The following is a 27,768-nucleotide window of genomic DNA, read 5'->3' as shown; positions in this document are numbered from 1 at the left end:
ATACCAGATGTGATATTATTTATATATATATTTTTTAATGTTTATTTTTAGAGACAGAGACAGAACACAAGCAGGGGAGGGCAGAGAGAGAGGGAGACAGAATCTGAAGCAGGCTCCAGGCTCCGAGCTGTCAGCACAGAGCCCGACACGGAGCTCTAACTCACGAACCACGAGATCATGACCTGAGCCAAAGTCAGATGCTTAACCGACTGAGCCACCCAGGCGTCCCTAAACTCCTTCGTTTTAAAGAATAGTGGTATTGATTTGAGGTAGTTTTATGATAAAATAGAGAACTAACATGCATTGAGTGATGTTGATCCAAATATGTATGCTTTCTACGTGCAGTTTTTGCCTCACATCTCAGGCCAGGTTCTGGGAGGTTCTTCAGCTATGAGAGAGGGGTTGGGTGGTGTTGCCTAGAGAGAGGTCTGTCAAACAGCTACACTTCTCCTTGGGACTGCCTTGCTGCTTCTCTGTTCTAGCTATGCCCCACCCCTTTAAAGTATGAACATATACTTTAATAGTAAGGATGTTGATTTGATTGATAGCTTGAGTTTAAATATGATGGTATAAAACGCAGTGGTATTATTGACACCATCCATCAGTTTTCCAAGTAATGCTGTCAGATTCTTCTGGAATAGTTTTTCCTCTGTAACTTGGAATTTGTGTGTATCCTACTTAGAAATTTTTAGCTCAAGAATCAAGTATCACAGGTGTTTTTAGAGTACAGCTGGACCTCCATACACAGTAGGCATGATGTCTGGAATAAAATCTGTTCAGTGAGGATTGTGTATGAATAGTTGACCTTCAGAATTTATCAACAGTAGTAGATTATGTTTGATGATGCGTGCGTACAAATAGGTTTCCCTAAACATTTTGCTAAGCTCCATCATGTTTGGGTGATACAGGACACCTGACCTTCTCTCCTTGACTGGAGCTAGCATTACACGTTTATAAATGTATTTGACAGCGAGAGCATGTAGGCTCGCATGGTCCGGCCAGGCCAGGCACCTAAATGAAGTCCTGGTGTGGCCTATTTCTTAATAAACCCCACACTTCATTTCTCACCAATAAACAGGAAGAGACAGAATATGTGGAACTTCTGGCAGCAGAAAAACACCAAGTTGAAGCCCTCAAAAATATGCAACATCAAAACAAAAGTTTATCCATGCTTGATGAAATTCTTGAAGATGTGAGAAAGGCAGCCGATCGCCTAGAGGAAGAGATGGAAGAACATGCTTTTGATGACAATAAATCAGTAAGTAGCATTCCAGAACAGTCTCCTCTTTGCTCGGGCTGCTTGCCGAGAGAAAGTATGGTGGAATTTATCGGCTATTTTCCGTGTGGACTGACGATGGAGATAAAACCAAATGCTTTCGTATCCCAGAGAACGATTTGGTTCGGTTACACAGAAGTACACTATACACCTGTCGTTTTGCCTTATGTTTTTGTCAGTGCCCCCCAGGGGCTCATATCTATGCCCCGCTTCCATGTTCAGGTGGATTGAGTCTCTGGGCTCCAGAAAGCGTGCCCTGGGACAGTCAGGTGTCGGTGCTGTTCTGCCCGGGGGAGCCATATGCTCCTGAGAGGAATCGTGTCTGAGGCAGGCATTCGGACTCCCCACTTGCTGTGACGTGTTTAGATTCTCTGGGAAGGACGAGATGAGTGCCGAAAACGGACTGTGAGTCCTGAGGACTCAGAAAAGGATGCGGCAATTAGAGCAAAGGCGAGTGCAGTTCGGGGCGGATGAGCACTGAGCGGGGCTGTCCTGAGCGTGTCCGTGGTTCCAGGGGAGGACGCGGGGCTGTCTTTTGAAGGTGGTGCTCTTTCTTCACTGCTCACCGAGTGCTCGTGCGTCAGGGTGTCAGGCTGTCGCTGCCGCAGCTTTTCCAGGGCAGCTCCACCACTGTTGGCTCAGGGTCCCCGCGGGTCCCACGGGCGAGGGCTTGGCCCAGCACTGCACCGTCCGCTCCAGGCACTGATAATGGGCTCTGGGTTTTCACCTCGGAGGGTCCCACGACCCCTCCTCAGGCTCTCAGAACCCAGGAAGACCATCTGTTTGCCAGGTTACCAGGTCGCTGCAAAGGGTGCAGTCAGAAACAGCCGGGTAGAAGAGGTGAAAGCATGTGCGCAGGGCACTGCATCCTGTCCGGGCCCGCTGCCCTCCCGGCGGGGCACGTCTGTGTGTCGGGCACCCGGAAGCTCCCCGAACCCCATGCTCCAAGCATGTCCCGGAGCTGCCTTGTGCGGGCTCGCGATTCGCTTCACCTCTGGCCCCTCCCCGCCCCGAGGTCACGTGGCTGCTGTCCCTGGTGGCCAGCCTCATCCTGCGGTCATCGAGTGGCTTTCTGAACGTCACCTTGCTGGCACAAACTCAGGGGAGGCCGCGAAGGGCTTGTCGGGTGTACCCGTTGCTCCTTATGCTTGGGGAGGCCACGCTGGTTGTGGGGCTGCGGGCCAGGAAGTGGGGTGAAGACCAAACGTATGTTTCTTGTTACAGATTGTACCCTAAATCGTTAAAGTGGGTGTCTGGACGTAATAGAAATCCTAAACGCCTTCATTCTCAGATGGCCCTTGTAACTGAAGCAGCTTTCCTGATTTGTGCTAATGAACATCTGTGGACCTTTCGTCATACCTGACAGAGTGCTAGAAATACTCCTATCGCTCTTCTGTACAGAATTTACGCTCTAAAAATTGAACTTGAAAACATTTCATGGGTTTAATTACACGATGTTGGTTATTTTCACAGGTGAAAGGGGTCAATTTTGAGGCAGTTCTCAGAGTGGAGGAAGAAGACGCCAATTCCAAACAAAATCTCACAAAGCGGGAAGCGGAGGATGATTTGGGTCTTAGCATGCTGATCGACTCCCAGAACAACCGCTATATCTTGACTAAGCCCAGAGACGCGACAATTCCACGTGCAGATCGCCACTTCCTAAAGGTAGTCTGTCTGCTTGCTCCCTCTTGAAGTCCCCTCTCCCACCTTCCCACTTCCAGGTACTAATGTAAAGTAAGCTTTATTTTCTGAGCCTCGTATTAGGTTGCATGACCTTCCTCCTAACAGAGAGATTCTACTACAATTTCCTATATTTTCCATGACTTGAAACACTTTCTCTTAATTTTTAATTTTTTTCCGAAAAGAATGAGGCATTTTAATACTTAGAATGAAAATTAACGTTGCTTTTGAGAATTTGGAAGCCGTTTTGAAGTCAGGAGTCCCTACAGTGGGCTCAAGCTTTGTCACTAACATGGAACATCTGATGAGGCGGAGAAGCTTTGGCTAAGGTATCATCTGTGTAGACACGGGTACAGGATGAGATCCGGCTCCTCCAGAGGTGACTGACATTCCAGACCGAGTTAGCCACCCATCTGCTCCCTCTGAGGCAGCAAGTCTAATAAGAGGATGTGGAGTTATGTAAAGATTTGCAATCGACTGTGTTCTGGTTGGAGATCACTGTTTGGGTTTGGACCAGAGTGGGTAACAGCTGTAGGAGTGGCCAGTGTGGTCTGCTCGGAAGGCTAGTGGGGTCTGGACACACCGTCGGGGCTCCAGCAGCATTCCCGAAACCACAGCTTGTGCTGGTCTTAAAGAGGGAGGCAGCGCAGGCTGAGAGGAAGGACGCTCCCAGTGGCTGATTACTGTACCAGTAAACTCAAAGCAGGAAGATCAGCCCAGGGATAGCCTTCCTTTTTTACCACCAAAGTGGAAACTGGGAGGGGCCTAGTCTGCAGAACGTCTGCTTTCTCCAGTAATCAACCCTTTTCTTGCCAACTGTTACCTTAAATTTTTGTGTTTATTTCTGGCTTATTCTCCATTAGGACATTGTTACCATAGGAATGCTGTCTTTACCTTGTGGCTGGCTGTGCACGACGATAGGGTTGCCCACAATGTTTGGTTATATTGTTTGTGGCGTACTTCTGGGGCCTTCAGGACTGAACAGTATTAAGGTAAGAGCAACTGTTTTAGTATCTGTTTAACAAAATACTAAAGAAATGCTCATGAAGACCTAAAAGTTTTGAACTTGAATTAATAAAGATAGCATTTCCTTATAAACCATATTAAAGAAGATGCTCTTTAGAGTTTCATAAGAAGTTCCTAAATCATAAGAAAGTAATTTTGTTAGTGAATGGATGATTTAACTAGAGAAGAAATCCCGTTTATGTCTTTATTTTTTTAATTAAAAAAAAGTTTTTTAAACGTTTATTTTTTTGAGAGAGACAGAGAGCATGAGCAGGGGAGGGGCAGAGAGAGAGGGAGACACAGAATCTGAAGCAGACTCCAGGCTCCGAGCTGTCAGCACAGATCCTGACATGGGGATTAAACTTGTGAACTGCGAGATCATGACCTGAGGGGAAGCTGGCCGCTTAACCGACTGAGCCACCCAGGGTGCGACAACCCCCCACTCTGTTCATGTCTTTAAACTGTTAGTTTTAAAAATTCTGTTTCCAGTAATAATGATGGATTATGTTATTCAGACACTGAAAGCAACAAAAAATGCTGGGTTAAATGTATAATTTAAAAATTTTTAAAACATTGCAAAGCTGGTAAAGTAGTGGGGATTTTCAAGCCTAAATATAGGATAATGTGAAAACCCCAGGACGTAGTGAGTGCTGGCTGTTGGCTGAACAGAGTGAAGTGACTTTCATCCTATATCGATGGCACTTGTTGGCAGTGAGGAACAGTTCCAAAGCTTTTGTGGGCTCCAAGATGTGTCCTGTAAATGCACACAATTCAGACGAAATGAAGAGATTGGCAAGAATAGGTGATGTGTCATATATCCAACACGGAAGCAGTGGTGCAGGTACTGGGAAACACACACGGGAGTCCTGGCACTTCCTAGTTGGGTACGACAGGAGCAGACGGATGGGGGGGAGGTGTGGGCATCTGCTCGCAGCCTCACCCTCCTGCTGATGGGCACACCTTGTACCGGGCAGGAAACATCATCATCTCTAACTGAACTCAACAGCACGTTCAACTGGCAGGGGCTACCGGCTGAAAGCCCAGGACCTTAGTGAGCAGGTGACCACTGACTGACGGGGGGGGGGGGGGGGGGGGTGCTCTCGTGGGCTGGGCTCAACCTGGTGGGGTGGTCTCTGGGAAACACTGTTTTAATTCAAATTTCTGAATTCATAATCTCCATACAGTTGAGAACAAAATGGTGTAAGTACAAAAAATTTTAAGTTGTAGGTGGACAATCTCTGTCTTGTCCTGTCCCATCCCTCCCTTTCCAGAGTATTTATGAACAATAGCAAATACAAACGTATTTTCCTTTTTTCTTCAGAGCAAAGGTTGCTTGTAAGCCAAGAATTCAGGCTGAATAATAATAGAGGCTGAGTAAGGTAATAAATACAACTGGAGGCTACCAATATTATAGTTCCTAACAAATTTGCTGTATCTTGGTAAATAACATAATTACAGTAAACCCGGATGAAGACCCAAGAGCATATTAGCCAAAACGGGAGGTGGTTAATGGAGGAAGTGTGACTGTACCAAAATATTTACCTTTTCCTAATAAGAAGTTAATAGGCTTCTGTGTTACGTTGAGAAGTGCAGATTTAGGTATGTGACTTTCAAGTCATGAGTTTCAGCCTCATTTTAAAAAGGGAAGAAAAATAAAAGCAGTGAGGAAGTATAAAAACCAGGAGACGAAGGAATAAGAGAAATCTTCTGTTATCACAATGAATATAAGTGGAATAAACTTGCCTGTGGAAAGATACAGGTTTGCAGATGATGTTAGGTTCAAAGAGAACAAAATGAGTAAGTGAGGAGGCAGATGCCAGCAAATGGAGGGCAGGGCCTGTCCTGTCGGTGGCTGACAGGGTGCGTGTGCGTCCCTGCACAGCAGCTTGGTGCCTGGACATGTGGAGATCTGCTTGCTCTCTTCTTTCAGACGCTGAGTTCATGGCTCAGTGGAAACCATGAATGTAGATGATCTAGGGATTACCAAGTATAACCGTGTAAACAGCATTCTCTGCCATAACATAAAAGCATAAAAAACAAACAGCAAATAAAGGACCAGAACCAACACAGTGCACAAGAACGCTGTATACCAGAACCTGTGGGATGTGGCCAATTCGGTTCTCAGGAAAGAAGTTTGTACACATAGTCATGCATAGGCCCGTGCTGGCAGGCCAAAGGAAAGTGGGGCATCTTGATTAAAATGTCCAGCTCAGGTTCAGTGCCTCCCCATCCTCCAGAGAAAGTGAAGGAAGGAGGTAATGAAGAGCGCAGCCTGGACACAGGTGAATTCGTGAGCTAGTTCTCAGAAAAAGAGATAAAAACAGTCCTTCAGCTAATCAAGAAAAAGGAAAAAAAAAACGTATAATCAGGAAGTTCAAGCTATGTCAGGGATAGAGGACATTCAGAGAACTAGTTTTAAAAAAAATACTGTGTTTTTTTTTTTTTTTTTTTAGGATAGTTCCACTGAATATGTTAGTACAAGATTGTTCCTTGAAGTATGCTTCATTTGTTAGATACATTAAATTGTGTGGTTTTAAAATTTTGTTCCCAGTCTGTTGTGCAGGTGGAGACCTTAGGAGAGGTTGGCGTGTTCTTTACTCTGTTTCTTGTTGGCCTAGAGTTCTCTCCAGAAAGGCTGAGAAAGGTAAGGGCCTCACCAAGCTGTGTTATCGCCCCCAATTTAAACATCATATGGTTTTGATTTATTTACTTTGTGTTTGTTCATGATTGGACTATCAAGTTAAGTATTTTAGAACAGAATATTCTTTTTATTTTTGGAATATAAATTCTAAAAGATAAAAAATACTAGAAAATGCAAATTCAATGAATGAGTAAAATTAGCTTTCATGTAGCTAATTCCAGAAAAGTTCTGAGAAATGATATGTTTGAAATTTAACATGTGGGGGTCCCTCCAAAAAGTCCAAAACCGTTAGAGGCTGAACTATCTCAGGGATTGAATGTTTGTGTAAAATGAAAATATGTAAAAGACTTGTAGCAGTTAGGACCACGTGTATGAAGAAGTGTGAAACTAAGGGAAGCAACAGTTGCCTTCTAAATTTGTTTGCTTCTAGAACTATTACTTGGAATACTGGAGTATTGCAGAAATGAAAATAGCTGGAGTAAGTTGGAAGTGAGTTAATTAAAAGCTGTGTTTTTGGACGGACACCTCACAAAAGGGGATAGTTGGTCACAAAGCCAGCGGGAGGGCGGGGACAGCAGTGCTGGTGGACCCCAGGCCACGCCGGCAGGTGGCTCTGGAGTCAGTGTGAGGGCTGGTCGGACAGCAGAGCGGCCTTGCACAACAACTGACGACCCTTCTCTTGGTGGAGCTGCCCTGGGTCTCCGTCCCTAGGAAAGAATGAAGTACAAGGTTTTTCATTAACCCTCGAATAGTCTTCAGCTTCTTGTAGCATTTTTATGAAAGCGGAGGGGCAGCCTGGGTGTCTGACGGTTACACTGTCACAGCTCTTGAAAGGTATCATGCAGCCATAAAAGACGTGACAAGATCCGAGATAGCAAAGAGAAGTACATTGAGGCGCTGGCCTTAGTTCACCTTGTTACTCTTTGACCTCTCTTTTCTTCTCTTTTTTTCTGTTGGAAGCTCTGTTTGTCCACCTCCCAGTTACCATCACTTCCTTTAAACACTTCTCCAGATGCGCCTCCTCACCAAGCGTTCTGAGTCCCTTTAGTGTTTTCTCAGGCACTTTTGTGTCTTTTTATGTGCTTCTGGCCTGACCTCCATGTGTTAAGTTCCAGACCCAGAGTTTAAAGGACCCTGCTCTCCTCCGCGAGCTGCGCTTGGGGCTGTGCCATGCCAGCAGCATGGCCAGGACCTGCAGCCGTGTGAGGAGCCGGGGACCTGTGGACGGGAAGGTCATCGTCCGCAGCTGTCCCCGCTCCTTGCTCCGCGCAGGCTCCTCTGGGCTTCCACGTGTGTTTAGTTGAGCGAGGCTGGCAGCCGACAGTGGTGGTTGCCTGTGGCTTGGGACAGAGAGGGGCAGAGTTCGGGTTCTGCATTGACTGGCCTTGCGGTCTCAGCAGAGTATCTCACGCCTTGGACGTTGGGGTCCTCGTCTACATGGCCGGGTTTGTTCTGGCCTAAACTGCTGTAATTTATATTTTTCACCACTCTAGCATTCACCGTTCAATGAGAACTTCATCCAGAGTCATGTGAACAGAGTTTTAACCTGTATGAAACTGCACGCTGTTGCTGGTGTGGTGCTGACTCGTAGAGCTTTGGGGTTTTATGCTGACGGGGGCTTACATTTGTGCCTGGCAATGCAGCCTTAGGAGGGCTTGGCAAGGAGGCGGTGTGTGCATGTCAGGGAGAAAGTGTGCTGTGGTCTGAGAAGTGGAAGGAACCTTCCTGGGGACCCAGCACCTGTTTAGTGACTTTGGGGTGAGCTGGGGCCCCTCTGACATGAATCCCTCACTCGTCAGCTCCCTGTGACAGGCTTGCAGTAGGACGGCAGCCTCGCCCTTTTTAGGCCCCTGGGCTCAGACTGCAGATTTAACCATGCCTAATAAACTACGCTAGCAAGTGACAAATTTGTGTTTCTCCAGCATAAATAACGAGCAGGGCGTCAGAGCAGCCTGAAGTGACCGGTGCCATCGTGGACTTCCGTGTGCCCCTCGTGACGGAAAGTCATTCAGTGGGTTTTGAAATAATAATTGCTGGAAGGCCCTCTTGGATCCTCTGGGAAATCCCCAAAAGTCTGAGTGGAAACGGTTCAGAACACCAAGGTCTAGGAACTACTTAATTGTTGGCGCTGAGAATAGCCACAGTCATTTCTTCTGATGGCGCGTCCTGTTGGGTGTGTGCACCCCTGCCTCGCTGTGCTCTAGCTCCCCCTATGCTGCCGGCTCAGCTTTCATGTGCTAGCTCCCTGTTTCTGTCTCTCTGCCTGGGAGTTGTGTTTTCTCCTCTTTTTCTCCTTTTTTCTTTTTAACATTTGCTTTTTTGAGAGAGAACTCGAGTGAGAAGGGGAGGGAAGGGAGAGAGAGAATCCCAAGCAGGCTCCACACTGTCAGCAGGGAGCCTAACTCGGGGCTCAATCCCGTGAACCATGAGCTGAGATCAAGAGTCAGAGAAACTCAACTGACTGAGCCGCCCAGGCACCCCCTCTTCCCCTTTTCTCCTTATTTGTTCCCTCAGTAAACCCTTGCTCCAGACGCTGGTGGCTACTGACTATGAGGTGGTATACACAGCCCCGTGGCCCTCCCTTGTGGGACTACGGGTCTGGGATTTCAGAGGGATGTGTAGGGCTGTGGACAGAAGTCCTGGGACAAGAGCTGAGGAAAATGGAGTTTGGGAGGGGATGTGGCTGTGGTGCAGATGCATGGGGACCAGGCCGCTGTGAATTCCAACACGGGGAGTTGCCTGGGACCCTGCTGAGCAGCAGGATCTGATATGTGTGGCCGGAGAGCCCGTGTTTCTGGGAGCCCCGGGTGGTCCAGATGCCCCATGTGGAGCAAAGATCTGTGGGCACTGCCCGCATTTCCCACCCTCGTTTGCTGCACACTGTGCTTCTTGGGCTAATAGATCCCAGCCCTCCTGACCAAGGTTTGGTAGCGACCTCAGAAATCTTTAGTCTGGCCTTTGAAAGTCTACAGATGTAGAAGGCAGAGTAGAGAGACGGTTACTTCCCCAAGGTGCTCAACCAATAATGGGGTCAGTCCTGAGCTCCGGGGTCCCTTGTGGGCAGAAAAACCCCTAATGCTGCTTATAGGAGTGGCTACCCTAAAACCTGGGAACCTTAAAATTCAGCATGCTGGCCTCCCCAGGAGCTGTGCCTAGGTCTGCAGGTGCACCCTGGCCCTCCCGCTGCTCCTGGCTATGACACAGGAAGAGGGGGAGCCATTGGAAGGCCATTAAACCACAACAGCCATCGCCACTCCCAGGTGCCAGAAGCAGGGATCAGGGAATCTGAACCTTGGAGAAGCAGCCTTGGGGGCTAATCTCTCTCTGGAAGGCGAGCACAGAGCCTGGGTTGGCCAGAGACACATGGCAGAGGACAGAGTGGCTCTGTGTGGAAGGCTGAGTCTTCAGTTCGTTTGCCTCTGTCAGCGTCCCACCATTTGACTCGGAACTTGGTGGCGTCGGGAGGATCTTGTAACTCGTTCCTGAAGTTGGAAGCTTCTGTTATGGACAAGCAGGCTGGCAGCTGGTTATGGCTGTGGGCGGCCGGGGTGTGTGTGTGCCCATTTGGCCACAGTAGGAAGTCAGTGCCCAGCCTTAGGAAGAGCCTCCCGGCTGCCCTGATTCCTGAAGACAGTGTTGTGATTTTGAAAGAGGTGTTCCTTTTTATCAGGAAGCAGAGCAGGGGAGGAAAAAGATCACATCCTTCAGAGCACCCGAAGACACAGATGAGGCTTGCCAGCCAGTGGGGCCCACAGTGTTTGCCTCTGAGCTTCTGTGCCAAGCCCTGCACCCCTTGCCCCCCTCTGTGCCCCCCTGCGCTCTTGCCAGAGGGCCTGGCTGCGCAAGTTGGTTTTGTCCAAGAGGGTGTAGGGTGAGAAGAAAATGAATAAGTGCTTTCCAGTAGGATAGGATGAGTTTCGGTTAATTTCTTTTGTCACTATGTACCATTCATGTTTGTATAAACGTCAGGTAGTTTTTAGTATCCCATCTGTTCAACTCAGTTAAAAACCTTGGAGCGTTAAAATCAACCCTGATTTCTTCCACATTTTCCATTATGTCTAACCCAGCACTGAGAGCTCACTGAGGTGCCTCATCAGTATTTGATTATTGAGCCATGCTGCCTGGGTCTGTGTCCTGACACTGACTTCCATGTGACCGTGGACAAGTTAGTGGGCTTTGTGTTTTCATCTAGAAAAGGTAGAGGTCGTGCTGTCTACCTTTGAGATGTGTTCTGAGAATTAGATTATATGTGCACAGACATGTATTACATGGAGAGGCATGCGTGTTTAGTCCCAGTAACAATACTTATCACTCAGTAAGCTGACGGAAGTGTTACTGTTTTTACTCTGTTCACATTACGACTTTGGGTGTTGTGCTGATGTGTTTACCGCAGAGCTACTTCCTGAACAATTTAGGCCCGTGACCAGGCAGTATATGTGTATGCGCTCTGCATGGAGCCGGTCAAGAGATGACCGTCGTCACTAAAACCTGTGTAAACGAATGTGTTCTCTTCAAGGTCTGGAAGATAGCCTTACAAGGACCGTGTTACATGACACTATTAATGATCGCATTTGGCCTGTTATGGGGACACCTTTTACAGATCAGACCCACTCAGAGCGTCTTTATTTCTACGTGCCTGTCCTTATCAAGCACACCCTTAGTGTCCAGATTCCTCGTGGGCAGTGCCCGGGGTGAAAAAGAAGGTAGGTGGTAACATGTTCTAAGTATTTGTTGAAGTATTAGGTATTCAACTGGCTTGAATTCACTCCGAAGGCCTCTTAGAAAAAATTGCAACTCTCTCTCCCTCCCTGGGCTTTCCTAACAGTCACGGGCCCTCGTGCTGTGTTCACTCAGAAACTGACACCCTCATCAGTTCAATTGTTCCACATTTCCACTTGATTAAGAAAACAGCTTTTACATGCTCATTAATTTAGGATAGTTGGAGGACCACATTTAAATAAAGAAGAAAATCCACGTTGGAAAGTGCACTGTGGAATTGGTGGTTTAAGGGACGAACACCGCACCAACCTGAAATCACCAGTTGTCCTCACGGGAGATGACATGGCGTGTGTTGCCTGTGGTGCCGCGAACGGGTGTGTGTTATGTGCAGCCTGAAGTAGAGTGACAGGTGCACTCTGTTCACTGCTTTAACTCTGACTGTGGTTGGAAACTTACAGACTTTTGGTACCTTTTTTCTATAAACTACGTGATGGGTACTTTGGTGGTTGGGAGTATTTTCACCTCTTTGGGCCTAGTTTCATGTCTGTACTGGCAACACCAGCCTCTGATCGTTACTGGACCTAGCGAAGCCAGCCTGGGTCAGCGGCTTAGGGACGAACGTCCTGGGCTGACTCACACTGGCAGCTTCCAGCTTCGACAGTACTGCTGGTTTATATCCTGTGAACTTGTTGTAGTGATTTTCACAGTCTTGCTCTTGTTTTGTGAAAGTCAGTAAAAAACGGTTTTGAAAACGTCGTAGCAACTTCGCACTGGTATTTGCCCTGCACCAAACACACCACAATGAGAGAAAAATAGGAAAAAGGAAAGCAGAGTGGTGTGGCTGGCTTCTCTGATAAAGCTGACCTTCCTGTACTTGGGGCTGGTCCTGGGGCTGCAGGCTCCCGGCATTGGTGGTGGCCACACGCAGCCCACCCACTGACTGACTGTGGGCCAACGCGCCACGGAAGCAGCCTCCTCGCTTGGAACTGTACTAACTAGTGGTCTCGTCTGTGGGGTCCCAGTGTCCCTGTGGCCTGGTGCTTAGGACCACCCTTCACAAAGCCCTAGTGACAGAAGGAGGTGAGGGGGCACCGGCAGTGGTGTAGGATGATGAAAACAACTGCTTCTGTAAGGACCTGCACACTGGAGTCCAGCGTGTGTGAGGAGTGAGGATGTCAGTGGCTGGGAGAGTTCTGTAACAACCCCAACTGTCAGGATGTGAATTCTCCTTGCTTATGGAAAAGTCTAATAACCACAGTGAAATAAGCATGCTTGAAGCACTCAACATAAGTGAAGAATTCATGCCTATTGGATTAGGCACAAGGATAGGACACAGTACACACAGAAAACATGGGAAAGAATGCCAAGAAACAAAGGGAATAGTTAAGAGGCTCAGCATATATACAGCAGAAGTCCTGGAAGAATAGAGTGCAGAACATAGCTGCTGACTTTCAGACTTGGAGGAAAATGTGAGCCCTTAGCCTGAACGTTCCACCCCAAAACCGAGCAGGAAAAAGGACAAGAATAAATGTACCCTCGGCACATCCCGGTACAACAGCAGAGCTTCAGGGACGAAGGGGAAGGCTTGACAGCTGTCAGAGAACACAGGTGATCCGTACGCCTCCACCACACCGGGGGCAGGCGGGGCCTGTGGAGCCGCGTCTCTGGCGTGCACACCCAGCAGAGCTGCCAAGAGCAAGCACAGGTGAAGGCGTCGTCAGACACACGTAGGCTTGGCAGCGTGGCTGCCCATCTGGAACACGGGAGGACCAAGCACCACAGGTTTAATTAACCTTGTACACAAAGTGCCTCATGTATCTTGTGCATGGACTGCTGGAAAAGGAGGGCTTTTTCCACTTTGTAGAGGCCAGGAGGTGCCAAGATGGTGGAGCAGCATGGAAGCTTTGTGCGTTTCTCATCCCTGAAGTGCAGCCAGAGCAACACCAGACCATCTTGCATGCCTAGAAAATCGATCTAAGGATTATCTCAACAATTGGCACAACTTGAACCACAGAACTTGGCAGGTATGCAGTGCAGAGAGGTGAACTAGGGGGAGGGGGGGAAACCGTTGGGGGGTAGGAAGCTGTTTTTGCTTGTGGAGAGAGAACAGAGACAGCGGGCGTAGGTGGGAGAGAGTACAGGAAAAGCACTTTGTAGAAGGCCAGCTGAGAACTTGGGCCTAAGAAGGTAGGAGTGTCTACAGGGTTGCCAGTGGGGAGGCAATGCTCATGTTGAGAGACTTGGGCTTTGTAGAAACTGATAATCACAGATGTGCTAAAGTGTGGCACCTGAAGGACCGTTAGAAAATGTACTTTGGGAGAAAAAGGCTTTGACTTATAACGGCCATGACAAATAACGTGGGAATAAATCTTTGAAGAGATATGTGTGACCTTGGAGGACAAAAGTACAAATGTTATCGAAGAGAGAGCCTGTGTTCGTGATGAAGAGACTCAATACATAAAGATGCGGTTTCTCCTGAGTCTATAAACTCCCAACTCTCCCAGTAAAAAATCTGGCAGGGTTTTTCATGAAATTTGGCAAACTGTTCCTGAAGTTTATTTTAAGAACAAAGGCCAAGAATAGCCAGTGTCAGTTTGAAGTGAGGTGCTTCCACATCAGACGGCAGGCCCTGTGGTCCTGTCCCTGTGCTTGGGTGGTGCGGTGTGTCTGGTCCAGATGGGGCAGGAGACGATGGACAGGCGGACACGAGCAGGGCGCGTGTGGCTGGGGGTGGGTGGGAGTTAGTCCTTGAGTCCTCCCTTGAGCCGCACACAGAAACCAGCCCCACGCAGATTGAACAGCTCAGTGTGTTGGGCAGAACTTCAGAGACTGCTAGAGAGAAATATGGGTGACCTTAGGGCAGAGAGGATTTCTGGAAGTGAGATGCAGAATCCAAAGGAAAAAGTGTTGATAAACCCGAACACGTGGAACTTTAACTTTTACTTAAAAGGTATCTTTAGAAGTTGCAAACTAGAAGACATGTGCTATGTATATAAAATGTGCAAGAAGTAGTACTTAGAATGCATCAAGAGTTTTAAGAAGAATCAAAACAGAAGGAAACCCCGCTGGAAAATAGAGCTTCTTCCCAATGGAGAACTTACGGAAGAGGAGGCGTGCACGCTACGTGAACATGGAGAAATGCCGGCCTCGCTAGCGAATCGGGACGTGCAGGTGCAGACCTGTCCTCCCATGAGCCAGCCAGGTGTCTCGCCGGACCTGCCCCATGTCGGCATGAGAGCAAGCGCTCACGGGTGCTCAGTGGGAGCGTGAGCTGGTTTGGTCACTTTGGGGAACGGTTCCACAAACAGAAATGTCCGTTTCTAGAGACATGTCCTAGAAAACTTCAAATGTGAAAGAATACTCAAAATACTTATTTTTGATAGCAAAAAATTTTAAGTAATCTGGGCATTTAGTAATCCAACGGATAATTAAATTATGATGTGTCCATATACTGCAATACTGCAGAGGTAAAAATGAATTAATCTTACACTATGGAGGGAGAAATAGAAGATACAGAGGACATCTGGTCCGATATAATTTACATAAACTTTGAAACTGTGCAAAGCTGTGTCCTCACAAACTTGCACACTGAGAGCATTTGGAAGTGCCTGAGGATGACACCCCTGCCCCTCTTCATATGTGGGTTTATTGTTGCCCCAATTCTCCTTTTCTGTTCCTCAGGGTTCCGGCCAGTACATTGGATAGTGGGGCCCAGACCCTCAAAGGGGTCAGTAAATAGCTCCAGCCTTCCATGGCCATGCTCAGAACCCATAGAGCCATGAAGGGTACAGGCGGCTGGAGGTCACCGTAGCAACTTGATTATGATGAAAGATGACAGTGGAAGATGTGGCAGTGGTGGCCTTCAGTACCTATCCCCCATGCAGCATGGACCCACAGAAGCCTCCTCTAGAAAACACAGGCCTGCAAGAGACTGCCATGCTGTGATCTCCCATCCCCTTGCCCAGGTGGAGACTCTCATCTGTAGAATAGGGTGGGCAGGGTGGGGCACGGGGCCAGGGCGGAGGTCATGAGTGGTGAGGGGGAGTCTCTCCTGGTGAGAACACAAGCAAGGGAAGGGGGTGTGTCCAGCAAATGTGCTAGAATGTTCAGTATAGCATGCTTGTAGTAATGGAAAGATTGAAAACCTAAGTGCCCATCATCAGGGAATGGGTAAATTGCTGTATTCTACAGCAGTTTTAAAAAGAGATCTTTGTGCATCAACACAGATAATTTTCAGACATAATGGTAAGCAAAAACGAAAGCAAGTTGCAGAAATATGGATTAAGTTATAAAAAGTTTATAATTACAGAATAACAAACTCAGTGTTGTTCCCGGATACATAGCTGTTATTTTGTTAAAAGCAGAAAACCACTCAAGAGAATAAAAAACATGGAACCTAAGGCAGTGATTGGGGGTGTGGCAGGGGGTCCAGCCACAGGTGGCAGGCTCATGGTACCTGCATTGTCCAGTATCTTCCTTCCCAAAAATCTGAAGTCAGGGTCTCAAAGGTTTAAGATTTAGCAAAACACAATAGTGGGTATGTGGGTATTTGTTATATTTTTTATTTTCCATACGTTTAAGGTATTTAATAAAACAGATGAAAAACAAAAAATTTTAAATGCTTATAGTAATGGTAAGCACAAAGATTAAACTTAGTGTAAAATGCAGATGAAAAATATTAAAAGTTCTATCTTTAATTTTTAACAGTTCAGTCTAATTCTTAAATTTTTTTAATGTTCATTTATTTTTGAGAGAGAGAGAGAGAGAACGAGTGGGGGAGGGGCAGAGAGAGAGGGAGAGAATCCCAAGCAGGCTCCCGGCTGTCAGCATAAAGCCTGACGTGGGGCTGGAACCCACGAGCCGTGAGGTCACGACCTGAGCCACAGTCGGCTGCTTAACTGACTGAGCCACCCAGGCTCCCCAGGCAAAGTAATTCTTTCGCCTCTGTGTTCACTGTACTGTTTCCTTTTACATCAGTTGCTGTGGTTAGTCTTTCCCCTCCAGCCTCAGTGAGCTGCTGCTCTGCACTTGCTCCCTGAGTGCTCCCTGTGGACTGGGCCATGCTGGGGGCGCCCCCCTCTGTTCATGCTGCCCGCCATCTGCTGGTAGATAGTTGATGCCCGCCCAGTTAAGACCGCTGTAATCTGTTAAAAGGCAAAGAGCAGGATTTTAAAAACATTTACAAAATGCTGGCAGTGTATCAGTAAATGCTTTTTTGAAAAAGTAAGGTGTGACTGGAATTATGCGTCTCCTCTAAGTCCCGAAGAGGCACCATCACGGGCTCAGGGCTCAAGTGTGTTCACCTCGAGTGAGGACTTGGGGAGGAAGACCACAGTGTGACTGCAAACACAGGACCTGGCACGCTTCCTGGGATCAGGACAGGAGAGTCACAGTCAGGAACCCATGGAGGGGTTTGTTGAAAATGATGGGTTTTTGAAGTGTCCCACTCACCCATTATTAGTGTGGGGAATTCTTCTTCACTTTTAAGTTGTAAAGCTTTAGCCGCAGCAACCTCATGGCGCTATCCACTTAGAATGTTTTGAAATTCTAAGCCAAAAACAAATAAATAAATCAAATTCTAAAGCTTGGATACTTTATTCACCAAAAATTTAACTTTGAATGGTAAGTAAAACAAGCTTCCTAGAAGGAGTACCTAAACTTCTAACAATTGTGATTTTTGCTGGTGATGAAAGATTTTAATTTTATTTGATTAGCTTATTCTTTTTCTTTTCTGTAAGGTTACTCTTATCAGATTAGCCTTTAAATATCTGTTACTGTCAGTTGCTTTTTTTTTTTTTTTTTTTTTAAGAAAACAAAAATAGCTTATTTTATGGGGGAACATGACAGTTAAAAGTTTGGTCCAAAGCCAGAACTGTTGGTTGGAAATGGAGACACCGAACACCTGTGTGACGCGTGGAGTTCGGGAAAATGGTACCCGTTTCCGGTCGCCTTTGTGGATGAGCCACATGGTCCCTTCGGGCAGCCCTGGCTGCTGCCTTCTGTCCTGTCCACCTGATGAGCCTCTCTGCATTTGTGTCAGTGACAGACGCTCACTGTGGCCATGATGGCGGGCTGGAGGGAAGGCGACCTGTCAGCCGGGTCAGCCAGCAGGTGCGACCAGAAGGGGGGTAGGGTTAGGTCTCCTGAAGCGCTTAGGGAAGAGAGAAAGACTGGCGTGAAGGCTGTTTCCTGTATTCTGGGGACACACAGTGACATTGACCTGCTTATCCAGGCTCACCATACTCTTGTGCCCCGTGCCATCTTTCCAGGATGGCTTTTTTTCTTTAAGTGTGTTAGTAACAAGTGCTGGAAATATCCTGGAAGTTTTCTTTACAAAAAGTTTTTCATGTTGAAGATGTTTCAGTGTTTGCCCTCAAAGAGATTCTAAAGTCTGTATTCTCTTTAAGTGGCAGAATTTGAATTATTTCGGAAATGTGCCTGATGACCGTATTTTGACGTGGGACACTTTAAATTACTGTAAACGTGTGCCATTGACACATTCTTCCTCAAGCAGGTGACGTTGACTACAGCGCGGTGCTGCTTGGGATGCTCGTAGTGCAGGACGTGCAGCTGGGCCTGTTCATAGCCGGCCTGCCCACCCTCATCCAGGCCGGGACCGGCGCCTACTCGAGGTAACCATGCTTCCAGCTTCCCGCCGTCTGCTGACGAAAATGCAGTGTAATACCGTCTCCCGAAGAGATGCTTAGAGCTTGTCCGGTACAGGCAGAGAGCATGGTCTCTGGGGTCACGCCGCCTGGGTTCAGGCTCCAGCTCTGTCAACCTCGGGCAAGTTCCTTAACCTCACTCTGCCTCGGTGTTGTCATCTAGAAAGTGGGGATGGTGTTACTCCCTAACAGGTTAGTTAGGATTAAATGGGCTAAAATCTAAAAGTGCTCAGAATGGTGCCTGGAACATACTGTGTGTGAGTGTGTGTGAGGTCGTGCGAGATTGAATGTCTGACCATGTGCGTGATTGTGCGCGTGCATGCCATCATCGTGGGGACCATTGTTGTGAGTGTCTCCGTTACCATTTCCTCTTTTCCTTATCTCAATGAAACAATCCCCCAAACCCAAACTGCACTTGCTACGTTCGTGTGGAGGGAAGTCAAATTGAAAAGTGGAAAAATAAGTTCGCCCAGAAAGTCCTAGGTTATGCTGTACACACTGTTACCAGAACGCCAGCCCGAAAATAAATCACTTGGAAAATGTAAGGAGCCCCACAAAATTTAAAGGTAAATTGCATGCGAGTTAGGACTGTAAGCTTGAGTTTATTTTAATAAGCAAATAGGCAATATGTTGTGCTTTAAGTATTTCCAGACGCTGCATTTACTTCACGTCTCACAGTGATGATGCTATAGCTTACAAATTAGTAGACTTTTTTGAAATTTCTTTGGGAACCACTTTGAAATTCTGAGATCTGTTGCTTATTTCTTCTTTCTCTATATGCCTTTTATCTGTTCTTCTTGCCTTGTTGCACTGGCTAGAATTTCCAGTACTTTGATGAGTGAGATTATATGTGTAGATGTTCCTGCCTTCTTCCTCATCTGAAACAGAAAGCATCCATTCTTTCACCGTCAAATGCAGTGTTAACTGTTGGGTTTTTATTACTTTTAGGAAGTTACCTTCTAATCTCAGTTTGCTGAGAGTTTTTATTGTGAGTACACATTGGGTTTTGTCAACTGCTTTTTCTGCATCTGTTGGTATGATTGTGTGGTTTTTCTTCTTTAGCTGTTTGACGTGGCAGATTACGTTGATTGATTTTTGGAAGTCAAGCCAACCTTACATAGGTAGAATGAATCCTACTTGGTTGCGGTATATAATTCTTTTTATACATTGTTGCCTCCAATTAGCTAATGTTTTGTTGAGGAGTTTTGGGTCTGAGTTCATGAGACAGAATGGTCTCATGTAGCTTTCTTTTATGGTATTCTCGATTTCTGGTTTTGGTGTTAGGGTAATACTAGGTTCATAACACGATTTGGGAAGTGTTTCTCCTTTTTCTTTTTCTGGAAAACATTGCATCAAACTGCCATTAATTCTTCCTAAAATATTTGGTAGAATTCTCCAGTGAAACTATCTGGGCCTTGAGATTTCTTTGGGGGGATTTTTGCTAAGTTACAAATTCAGTTTGCTTAATGGTTATGAGGCTATTCAAATTATCTACAAATTATCTGCATATTGTTGAGTTGTGGTAGCTTGGTTTTTCAAAGAATGGGTCCATCCCATTTCACATGTGGAGGTTACATGTGCAGACTTGCTTATAGTATATCCCATCATCTTTTGATGTCTGTAGGGTCTGCAGTAATGTTTCCTGTGTTGCTCCTGATGTTGGTAACTTGTGCTTTCTCTCTCTCTGTCAATCTTTCTAGGGGGTTGGCAGTTATTTTAATTTCTTCAAAGACCAGCTTTTGTTTCATTGGCTTTTTTCTTTTTTTTATAATGTATAACAAATTTAATGTTTGTTTATATTTGAGAGAGAGAGAGAACAAGCAGGGCAGGGGCAGGGAGAGAGACACACAGAATCTGAAACAGGCTCCAGGCTCTGAGCTGTCAGCACAGAGCCCGACGCGGGGCTCCAACTCGCAGACTGCGAGATCATGACCCAAGTCGAAGTCAGATGCTCAACCGATTGAGCCGCCCGGACGCCCCGTCTTTGTTTTTCTGTTTTTAATTTCTTTGGTTTCTATCCTTCTGGCTTTTTCTCCTGTTTGTTTTGGCTGTTATTTTTCTAGGTTCTTGTGCTGTGAATATAGCTTATTGACTTGAAACCTTTCTTCTTTTCTAGTGTGTTTAGTGCCACACGTTTCCCTTGCAGCACTGTCTTAGCTGCATCTTGTTTCTTTTGGTATGTTGTATTTTTATCTTCATTTAGTTCAGTTAATTTAAAACATTTCCTTTGAAGCTTCCTCTTTGAGCTATGGATCGTTTAGAAGTCTGTTGCTCAGTTTCCAAGTGTTTGTAGAGATTTACCTGTTGTCTTTCTGTTATTGATTTCTGGTTTGATTCCACTCTGGTCACAGAACAAGCACACTTTGTTTTTGTCTTTTGTTTTTAATTTTAATTTTTATTTATTTTTGGGAGAGAGAGAGATCGGGAGGGGCAGAGAGAGAGAATCTCAAGCAGGCTCCACACTGTCAGCGCAGAGCCTGATGTGGGGCTCAAACTCACAAACCGTGAGATCATGACCTGAGCTGAAGATGCTTAACTGACTGAGCCACCCAGAACAAACACATTTTGTATGATTTTTAGTTCTATTAAGTTTGTTGAGGTTTGTCTTGTGGCCTCAGGTACGGTCTGTGGTAAGTGCTCCAAAGGCCCTTATTCTGATGTCGAGTGGAGTATTTTATGTCAGACCCTGTTTGTTCATGGCATTGTTCAGTTTTCCTGTGTTCTTGCTGGAGAAAGTGGTTATTGACGTCCCTAATTATAATTGCTAATTTGCCTATTTCTCCTTCCAGCTCTGTCAGCTCTTGATTTATATATTTTGGTGCTCTCTTATGTGGTGCATACACATTTAGGAAAATTTTGTTTTCCTGGTGGATTGACCTGGTTATCATTACGTAATAGCTCTTTTGTTTCTAGTAATTTTCCTTATTCTGGAATTTACTTTATCTGCTGTTAATATAGTCTTTCATACTTGTTTTTTATTAATGTCTAAAATGGTCTGTCTTTTCCATATTTTAATACTTTCAGTCTGCTTATTCCATTGTATTTGAAATGAGTTTCTCAATAAATAAGGTATTGTTGGATTGTTGGATGATTTTTTTAATGTTTATTTTGAGAGTGAGTGCACATGAGTGTGGGATGGGGGGGTGGCAGAGAGTGAGAGACAGAGAATCCCAAACAGGCTCCATGGGGTCAACATAGAGCCCGATGTGGGGCTCAATCCCACAAACTAGGAGATCATGACTTGAGCCGAAATCAAGAGTCAGATACTCAACTGACTGAGCCACCCAGGCACCCTGGATGCTGTTTTTTTAATCCATTCGGCTGATATATGTTAATTAGCGTTGAGACCATTTACATTTAAGGTAAATGTTGATATGTCAGGACCTAAGTCTCTCATTTTGTTATTTTCTCTGTTTCTTGTTTCTCTATTACATTTTTCTTACCCCCTGATGGGTCACTTGCATAATTTTGAGGACCCGGTGTAGTTATCTCAGCAGCTACTCCAGGCTCTGCAGTGCATGTGGTGCTGAGGTTAGCTCCCAGCTGTCAGTGCTTGACTGCTTGTGACACGTAGGAGCCTTACTTCCCTTTAGTTCCCTTGCCTCTCCCTTCTTTTTAAGTATAATTGTTGTATGTTCTCTATTTATCTGAGCACCAGATCAGTGTGTTTATTAACTTTGCTTCTGATCACATAGGATTTTTTTAACTCATCAGGGTTACCTATTTTATTTTTATCCATTCCGTTGTTCTTACTTGCTTTCTCAAGTTCAAGATTTCTTCTCTTATAATTTCCTTTCTGCGGGGGACTTTCTTTGCTCATTCTTTTTTAATTTTTTTTTAATGTTTATTTATTTTTGAGAGAGACAGAGACAGAGTGTGAGCAGGGCAGGGGCAGAGAGAAAGGAAGGCAGAATCCGGAGCAGGCTCCAGGCTCTGAGCTGTCAGCACAGAGCCCGACGCGGGGCTTGAACCCACAAACCACGAGATCACGCCCTGAGCCAAAGTTGGACGCTTAATCAGCTGAGCCACCCAGGTGCCCCTACTCATTCTTGCATAGTTAGTCTGCTGCCGGTGACAAATTCTCATCATTTTTCTTCCTCCAAGAAAACGTTATCTTCCCTCCTTCCTGGAGGATATTCTCCAGGATATGGATTGTACGGGTGACAGTCCTTCTCTTCCAGCACTTGAAGGATGCACTGCTTCTCTCTGGCCTCTCACGGCTTCAATGAGAAATTGGCTGCCATTTCTCTAAACACAAGTTACGGAAAATTACTTATATGAGTGGTTTCTCTTTGTCTGCTCTTAAGATTTGTTCTTTGTTTCTAGTTTTCAGAAACTGAGCTCCGGTGTGTCTTGGTGTCTTCATCGGTTCAGGCTGCTGTAACAACATCACAGACCAGGGCTTAAGCAACAGACTTTTATCTTTCGGTCTGAGATCAGGTGGTGGCAGGTTCAGTTCTTGACGAAAGCTCGCTTTCAGACAGCCGTCTTCTTGCCATGTCCTCACGTGGCAGGGGGGGCACAGCACAGAGGGTCTCTGGTCTCTTCTGACGATGAGGGCACTGACCCCACCACAGGGCCCCACCTTGGTGACCCCCCGGAGGCCCCTCCTCCTAACACCATCATGTTGGGGCTTCATATAGGGATTTGGGGGACACAAACGTTCAGTCCATGACAGTCTTTGGGCATATCCTGTTGGGAGTTGGCTCGACTTCTTGGGTCTGTAGGTTTATGTCTTCTGCCTACTTTAGGATTTTCAGCCATTGTTTCCTCAAATAGTGTTTCAGTCCCATGTGCTCCCTCCTGCTTGGACTCAAGGGATACAAACATTTGTTCTTTTGTTATTATCCCACGGGCCTCTGAGACTCCTTCTTCCTCTTCTTCTTCCTCTCCTTTTTTTTTTTCTATTTTCTGTTTGTCAGGCCAGGTAAATTGTGTTCATCCGTCCTCAAGTTCATGGATTCTCTCCTCTGTCTTCACTTTATTTAGCCCATCCAGCAAGATTTTTATTTTTGTTATTACAGTTGACCCTTGAACAATGCTGCTCTGAACTACGTGGGTCCACGGATATGTGGAGTTTTTTCAGGACAGTGCTATAAATGTGTAAGAATACAGTACATAATTTATGTAACCTACACAGCATGTACTAATCGACTGTTTATGTCATCAGTCAGTCTTCTTGGGAAATCGAAAGTCATATGCAGATCTTTACTGTGCAGGCAGCTGGTGCCCCAGACCCCGTGTTGTTCAAAGGTCAACTGTACATCGTTGTAGAATTTCCATTTGGTATGCCTTTTTATGACTTCTATTTCTTTGCTGAAATTTTCTGGTTTTTCATTTCTTTAAAAAGAGTTTTTAATTGCTGTTGAATCACGTTTTTGATAGCGGCTTAAAATCTTTGTCAGATAATTCTAATAATGATTCACCTTGACGTTGGAGTCTGTTGGTTTTGTATTTTTTAATATTTACCTTTTGCCAGAAGTTATATTAAGTTTCAGTAATCCGAAAATGATTAAGATATCTTCTCTTCTGTCCGATAGCTCAGCCTGTTGGAAAATAGAGACAGCTTTTTAACTGGGATGCCCAGAGGGTTAGGCCCCGGAGCTCCCTCCAGTTCTGCCGCTTCCTGGTCTCACGGTCTCTGGGCTTCAGTTTTCTCCCTGATGGTGGGGGCGGCGCAGGGGTGCCTGGCTGGCTCAGTTGGCAGAGCGTGCGGCTCTTCATCTGAGGTTGTGGGTTAGAACCCCACATTAGCTGTAGGGATTACTTAAAAATGAAATCTTTAAAAAAAAAAAACGGGGATGGTATGGAAATAGTACCTGCTCGTGGACTGTTTGAGGGTTGCAGGAGAGAACCGTATGGAGTGCCTGCTTAGGCTGCTACCTGGCGGGTGTGACTGTTAAGGTCAGTTTGTTGACTGGGTCCTCTTGTCCTTTTCCTCTGATTCAGGGTTTTTTAACTATCAGAAAAGTAACACGTCTAGTCACAGCCTATAAATAAGAGCCAGTTCCTAGTCCTTCTGGCTACAGATTTACAAGATAAGTAACTGAACAAAATTTGTATAGCTGAAAGGAAGATTTACAACTTTAGCTGAAAATCTTTTTTTTTTTTTAATGTTTATTTATTTTTGACATCAAGAGCACCAGTGGGGGAGGGGCAGAGAGGGAGACCAAGGATCCACATCACGGGCTCCGTGCCGACAGCAGGGAGCCTGACGCAGGGTTCCAACTCACAAACCATGAGGTCATGATGTGAGCCAAATTCAGACACTAACCAACTGAGCCACCCAGGCGCCCCAGCTGAAAATAATGTGCTTTCTATTTAAGAAGCATCCAATAAATTAGGACCTGTAGAGGTCACAATCTCCTTACCAAACAGGAAGCAGAACCGCCACAAAGAGTGCAGGTGCTCAGAAAGGACAAATGGGACCCCTCATCGCATGAAACTTCCCTGCTGCTTACAAGTAAAATGGTCACCATAGGGCGTTGTCTCCTCAGAAAGCTTTAGGAACTTTTCTTCAGTGTTTTTCCCAATGAAAGTCCAGTACACATATGGGTCCCATTGACATTGTTCAAACTTAGTTGTGAAACATCATGTTCACCAAGAGTTTGACGGTGTGGAAAAGATGTTCTATGTTGTGTTAAGCTGTAAAACAGAGAGTCAGTTCATAGGACAGTGTTTCCTCAAAAGGGTTAAACAGAGTTGCTGTAAGACTCAGCTGTTCCGCTCCAGGGCATTGACCCAAGAGACATGAAGATGTCTGTCCACACAAAACCTGTGTCGAAGGTGATGAGAGCACACAGTGTTCATGTCCTTAATGCCACAGATTATACACTTGAAAGTGGTTAAAGTGGTAATTTTATGAATAATTTACCACAGTGAAAAAAAAACTTGCACATGAATGTTCATAGCGGCATTATTCGTAATCGCTAAAAAGTGGAAACAACTCAAATGTCCATTAGCTAATGAATGGATATAGTGTACTGTGACCACACAGCGGAATGTTGTATGGAGCTCTGACATAGGCCATGACAGGGTCAACCTTGAGGACATCACACTCGTGGAGGAAGCCGGACACACAGGCTCATGTTACGTGATTCCGTTTATGTGAAATGTCCAGAATAGACAAATCCATAGACAGGAAGTCAGTCAGGGGCTGGTGGGGGAGCGGAAATAAGCACTGATGGGTGTACATCTGCTCTAAAATGGGTGGCGGTGGGTGCACCTCTGCAAGTGTACTCAGAACCACTGAGCTGTGTGCTTTAGAGGGGTGGATTGTACAGATCAGAATCCTGTTTCAGTAAAGCTGTTAGAAGCCATATACAGTATCACTTCAACTAAAGAAGAAAATGACTAGAAATATGTCTATTCATGTATATAATATACATATGTGTGTGTACGCACACACGCACACACACACGTATGAATAAGGGGTTAATAATGATTTTCTCCTAGTAGAGTGATAGATTAGGATAATTTTATTGTCTACTATTGTATACTTTTCTCTATAATTTGGGAAAACCCCTTCTAATTTTGATTACCGGGAAAAATTTACAGTAAACAAACTAAAGAAATAAAATCCGGGATGATGTTAATACCAACGTTGGCTTTTTGTTAAACTCTGGTCAGAATCGATCTTTTCTAAAAGAAAGAATTAACTTATTCCTCTTACCCCGACAAGTATTTCACAGTTAAGTAACAGAACACAGAGGCTATGATAATACTTTTTAAAAATAGTGATTTGAATTATTAACATCTTGCCAAGATCATGAAAATTCTAGAAGGTAGTATGGATGGATTTGTTTATAATATTGAAGACAGGGGCCCTCAGCTCTAAGCAGAGCAGAAATTCCAGAAGCCATAAAAGATAGGAGAAGTGATCAGTGTTACTGCATGGAAGTTTTGTACCATGAGTGTGTAAATATGCCTGCGCACATGCACACGTCCCTGTGCTTGTAAACACACATACGTGCACACCTATGCGTGCATGTGCTCTGGAACTTGTACCTGTGCACATGGTAAGCAGGCCAAAGACAAATGGGAAAAATATTTGTAAACATGTTAAAGCCAGTCAAGTTACTTATTTCCTAAAGATCTACAAGTGAAAGTTGGAGGAACCCAGCTGTGTGGGCAGCTGGTGCAGAGATGAGGAAGTGCTCGCCCTGGCCTGGAGGAAAGGCAGAAGGCACCTGTACCTGTCACACCGCAGACCTGTAGGAGCAGGGTCCCCTCTGGGGTGCAATCGGGAGCAGCGTCTGCCTCAGCTGGGCTGCCACACACACGTGTTCTTGGAGCGGCCCGTCCAGCACGTCGAGAGCCTGCGGCAGCAGAGTGTCTGCCTGAGGAAGGGGTGGCGATGCCTGCTTCACAGGGCGAGGCTGGCACTTGCGTAAGAACTTTGCCCAAACCTGGTGGATGGAGAGATTGAGATGCAGAGCGGTGTCGTCTTCACTATGGGCGTGAATAGGAAGTGTGTGCGGGCGCACAGATGTCCCTGGGGCCAGGTTGTCTTCACAGAGATCTGGGCTGTCCATGGCTTCCACTTTTCACGTTGACCTTTGTCAGCTGTCTGCACCTTCCCTTCCTTATGGCGTATTTGGTTTGCAGTGGGGGGGGGGGGGGGGGGGGGGGGGCCGTGACGCCCTGGGCAGGGGGTGGCAGGGGGTGTGTGTGGTGGCTGGGAGCGCGGGCCCCAGAGCCAGGTGCCAGCACGTGGCCTGGAGCCACAGCTTCACCTCTGCTCCATGTTCTCATCTGTGGATGGGATGCTTCCCGCACTTGTCAGGAGAAACGCACCGAGACTGGAAGTCGTGTGTGCAGCCGAGTGCGGCCCAGTGCTCTGGGCATGGAGGAGAGCAGGGTGTTTGGGGAGGACAGTGCTGAATACGTGAGTGGTCACCCGGAAGGTGTCTGGTCAGATAAATGCACGCACAGGGTGGGAGTGGGGTGAGGAGCAGCGAGCAGCAGGTGGCCACGCCAGGTTGGCAGCGCCTCTGGGTCGCAGACCTTGAGGACCAAACGTGAAGGACGCCATGAGGGACGTGGAAATGTGCCTTCAGGGAGCGGAGGCTGGTAGAGGCGGCTCTGTGGGTGAGGGACGGGGGAGGCTGCGGCTGGGCGGGGGAACCTGGACTCATCTGATGCTGCCAGTGTCGTTCTGGCTTCTGTGGTGCATCAGAGACCAGTTAGGAGGCCGGTGGAGCCATGCGGGGAGGCAGTGGCACCCAGGAAAGGGGTGACAGGCACAGGCCAGTCTCCGGATGACTGTGCTAGTGTGTGAGCGAGCCGTTAGTTCCCCGGGGTGGGAAGACCGGCCGGGAACTGAGGTACACCCAGCCTGCTTTGTTCAGCGCCCCTGGCATGTGCCTGTCCCTGCCTGGTGACCCCACGTGGAGCCCTCTACCACGACTGCCCTTTGAGCCCAGCTTGTTCTGAAGCCCCCATGGAACCACTCGTGTGACTTGACATCCATGTCCACTATTGCCTGACTGCAGTGATGAGTTCTCTGCCAGTAATCAGATCTGTATTCTCCCATCGAGAACTTTTAAGCCAGAATTTTGGACTAAATTGTTTCCTTAATGTGATGGAGAACTAAGTTTCTAAAGACTAAACTGAAATAAGTAAAAAGTACATACAAACAGTGCCTTTCTTCTGAAAGTCTTCTGGCTGGGATCTTAAGAATACGTTCTGAGATGTAAACAGTGTATTCTAAAAAGAGTTTAGCACAGAATCCTGTTCTCCGTTAGACATGAAATGCGGTCATGTCCGATAGACATGAAATG

General features: G+C 46.4%; 1 protein-coding gene across 8 annotated transcripts in view; it reads left to right on the top strand.

Annotated features, from left to right (window-relative positions):
- Positions 1–27,768, top strand: part of TMCO3 (transmembrane and coiled-coil domains 3) — a 49,951-nt gene that overhangs the window by 10,030 nt on the left and 12,153 nt on the right. For 5 of the 8 annotated variants that reach the window (XM_019443826.2, XM_053907958.1, XM_019443825.2 and 2 more), the window contains 6 exons: positions 1,079–1,258; positions 2,750–2,941; positions 3,820–3,948; positions 6,513–6,605; positions 11,119–11,305; positions 17,833–17,953. In XM_019443826.2, the coding sequence (XP_019299371.1) occupies positions 1,079–1,258; positions 2,750–2,941; positions 3,820–3,948; positions 6,513–6,605; positions 11,119–11,305; positions 17,833–17,953 (902 nt within the window). The remainder of the gene's footprint in view (positions 1–1,078; positions 1,259–2,749; positions 2,942–3,819; positions 3,949–6,512; positions 6,606–11,118; positions 11,306–17,832; positions 17,954–27,768) is intronic. The other 3 variants (XM_019443829.2, XM_019443832.2, XM_019443830.2) reach the window with 2 other exon arrangements.

The sequence above is a fragment of the Panthera pardus genome, unplaced genomic scaffold (genome assembly GCF_024362965.1).
Source record: "Panthera pardus isolate Hobbes unplaced genomic scaffold, ASM2436296v1 HiC_scaffold_1, whole genome shotgun sequence".
NCBI classification, from domain to species: domain Eukaryota; kingdom Metazoa; phylum Chordata; class Mammalia; order Carnivora; family Felidae; genus Panthera; species Panthera pardus.
Note: the sequence above shows the minus strand (reverse complement) of the source record. Positions and strands in the feature narration are given on the sequence as shown.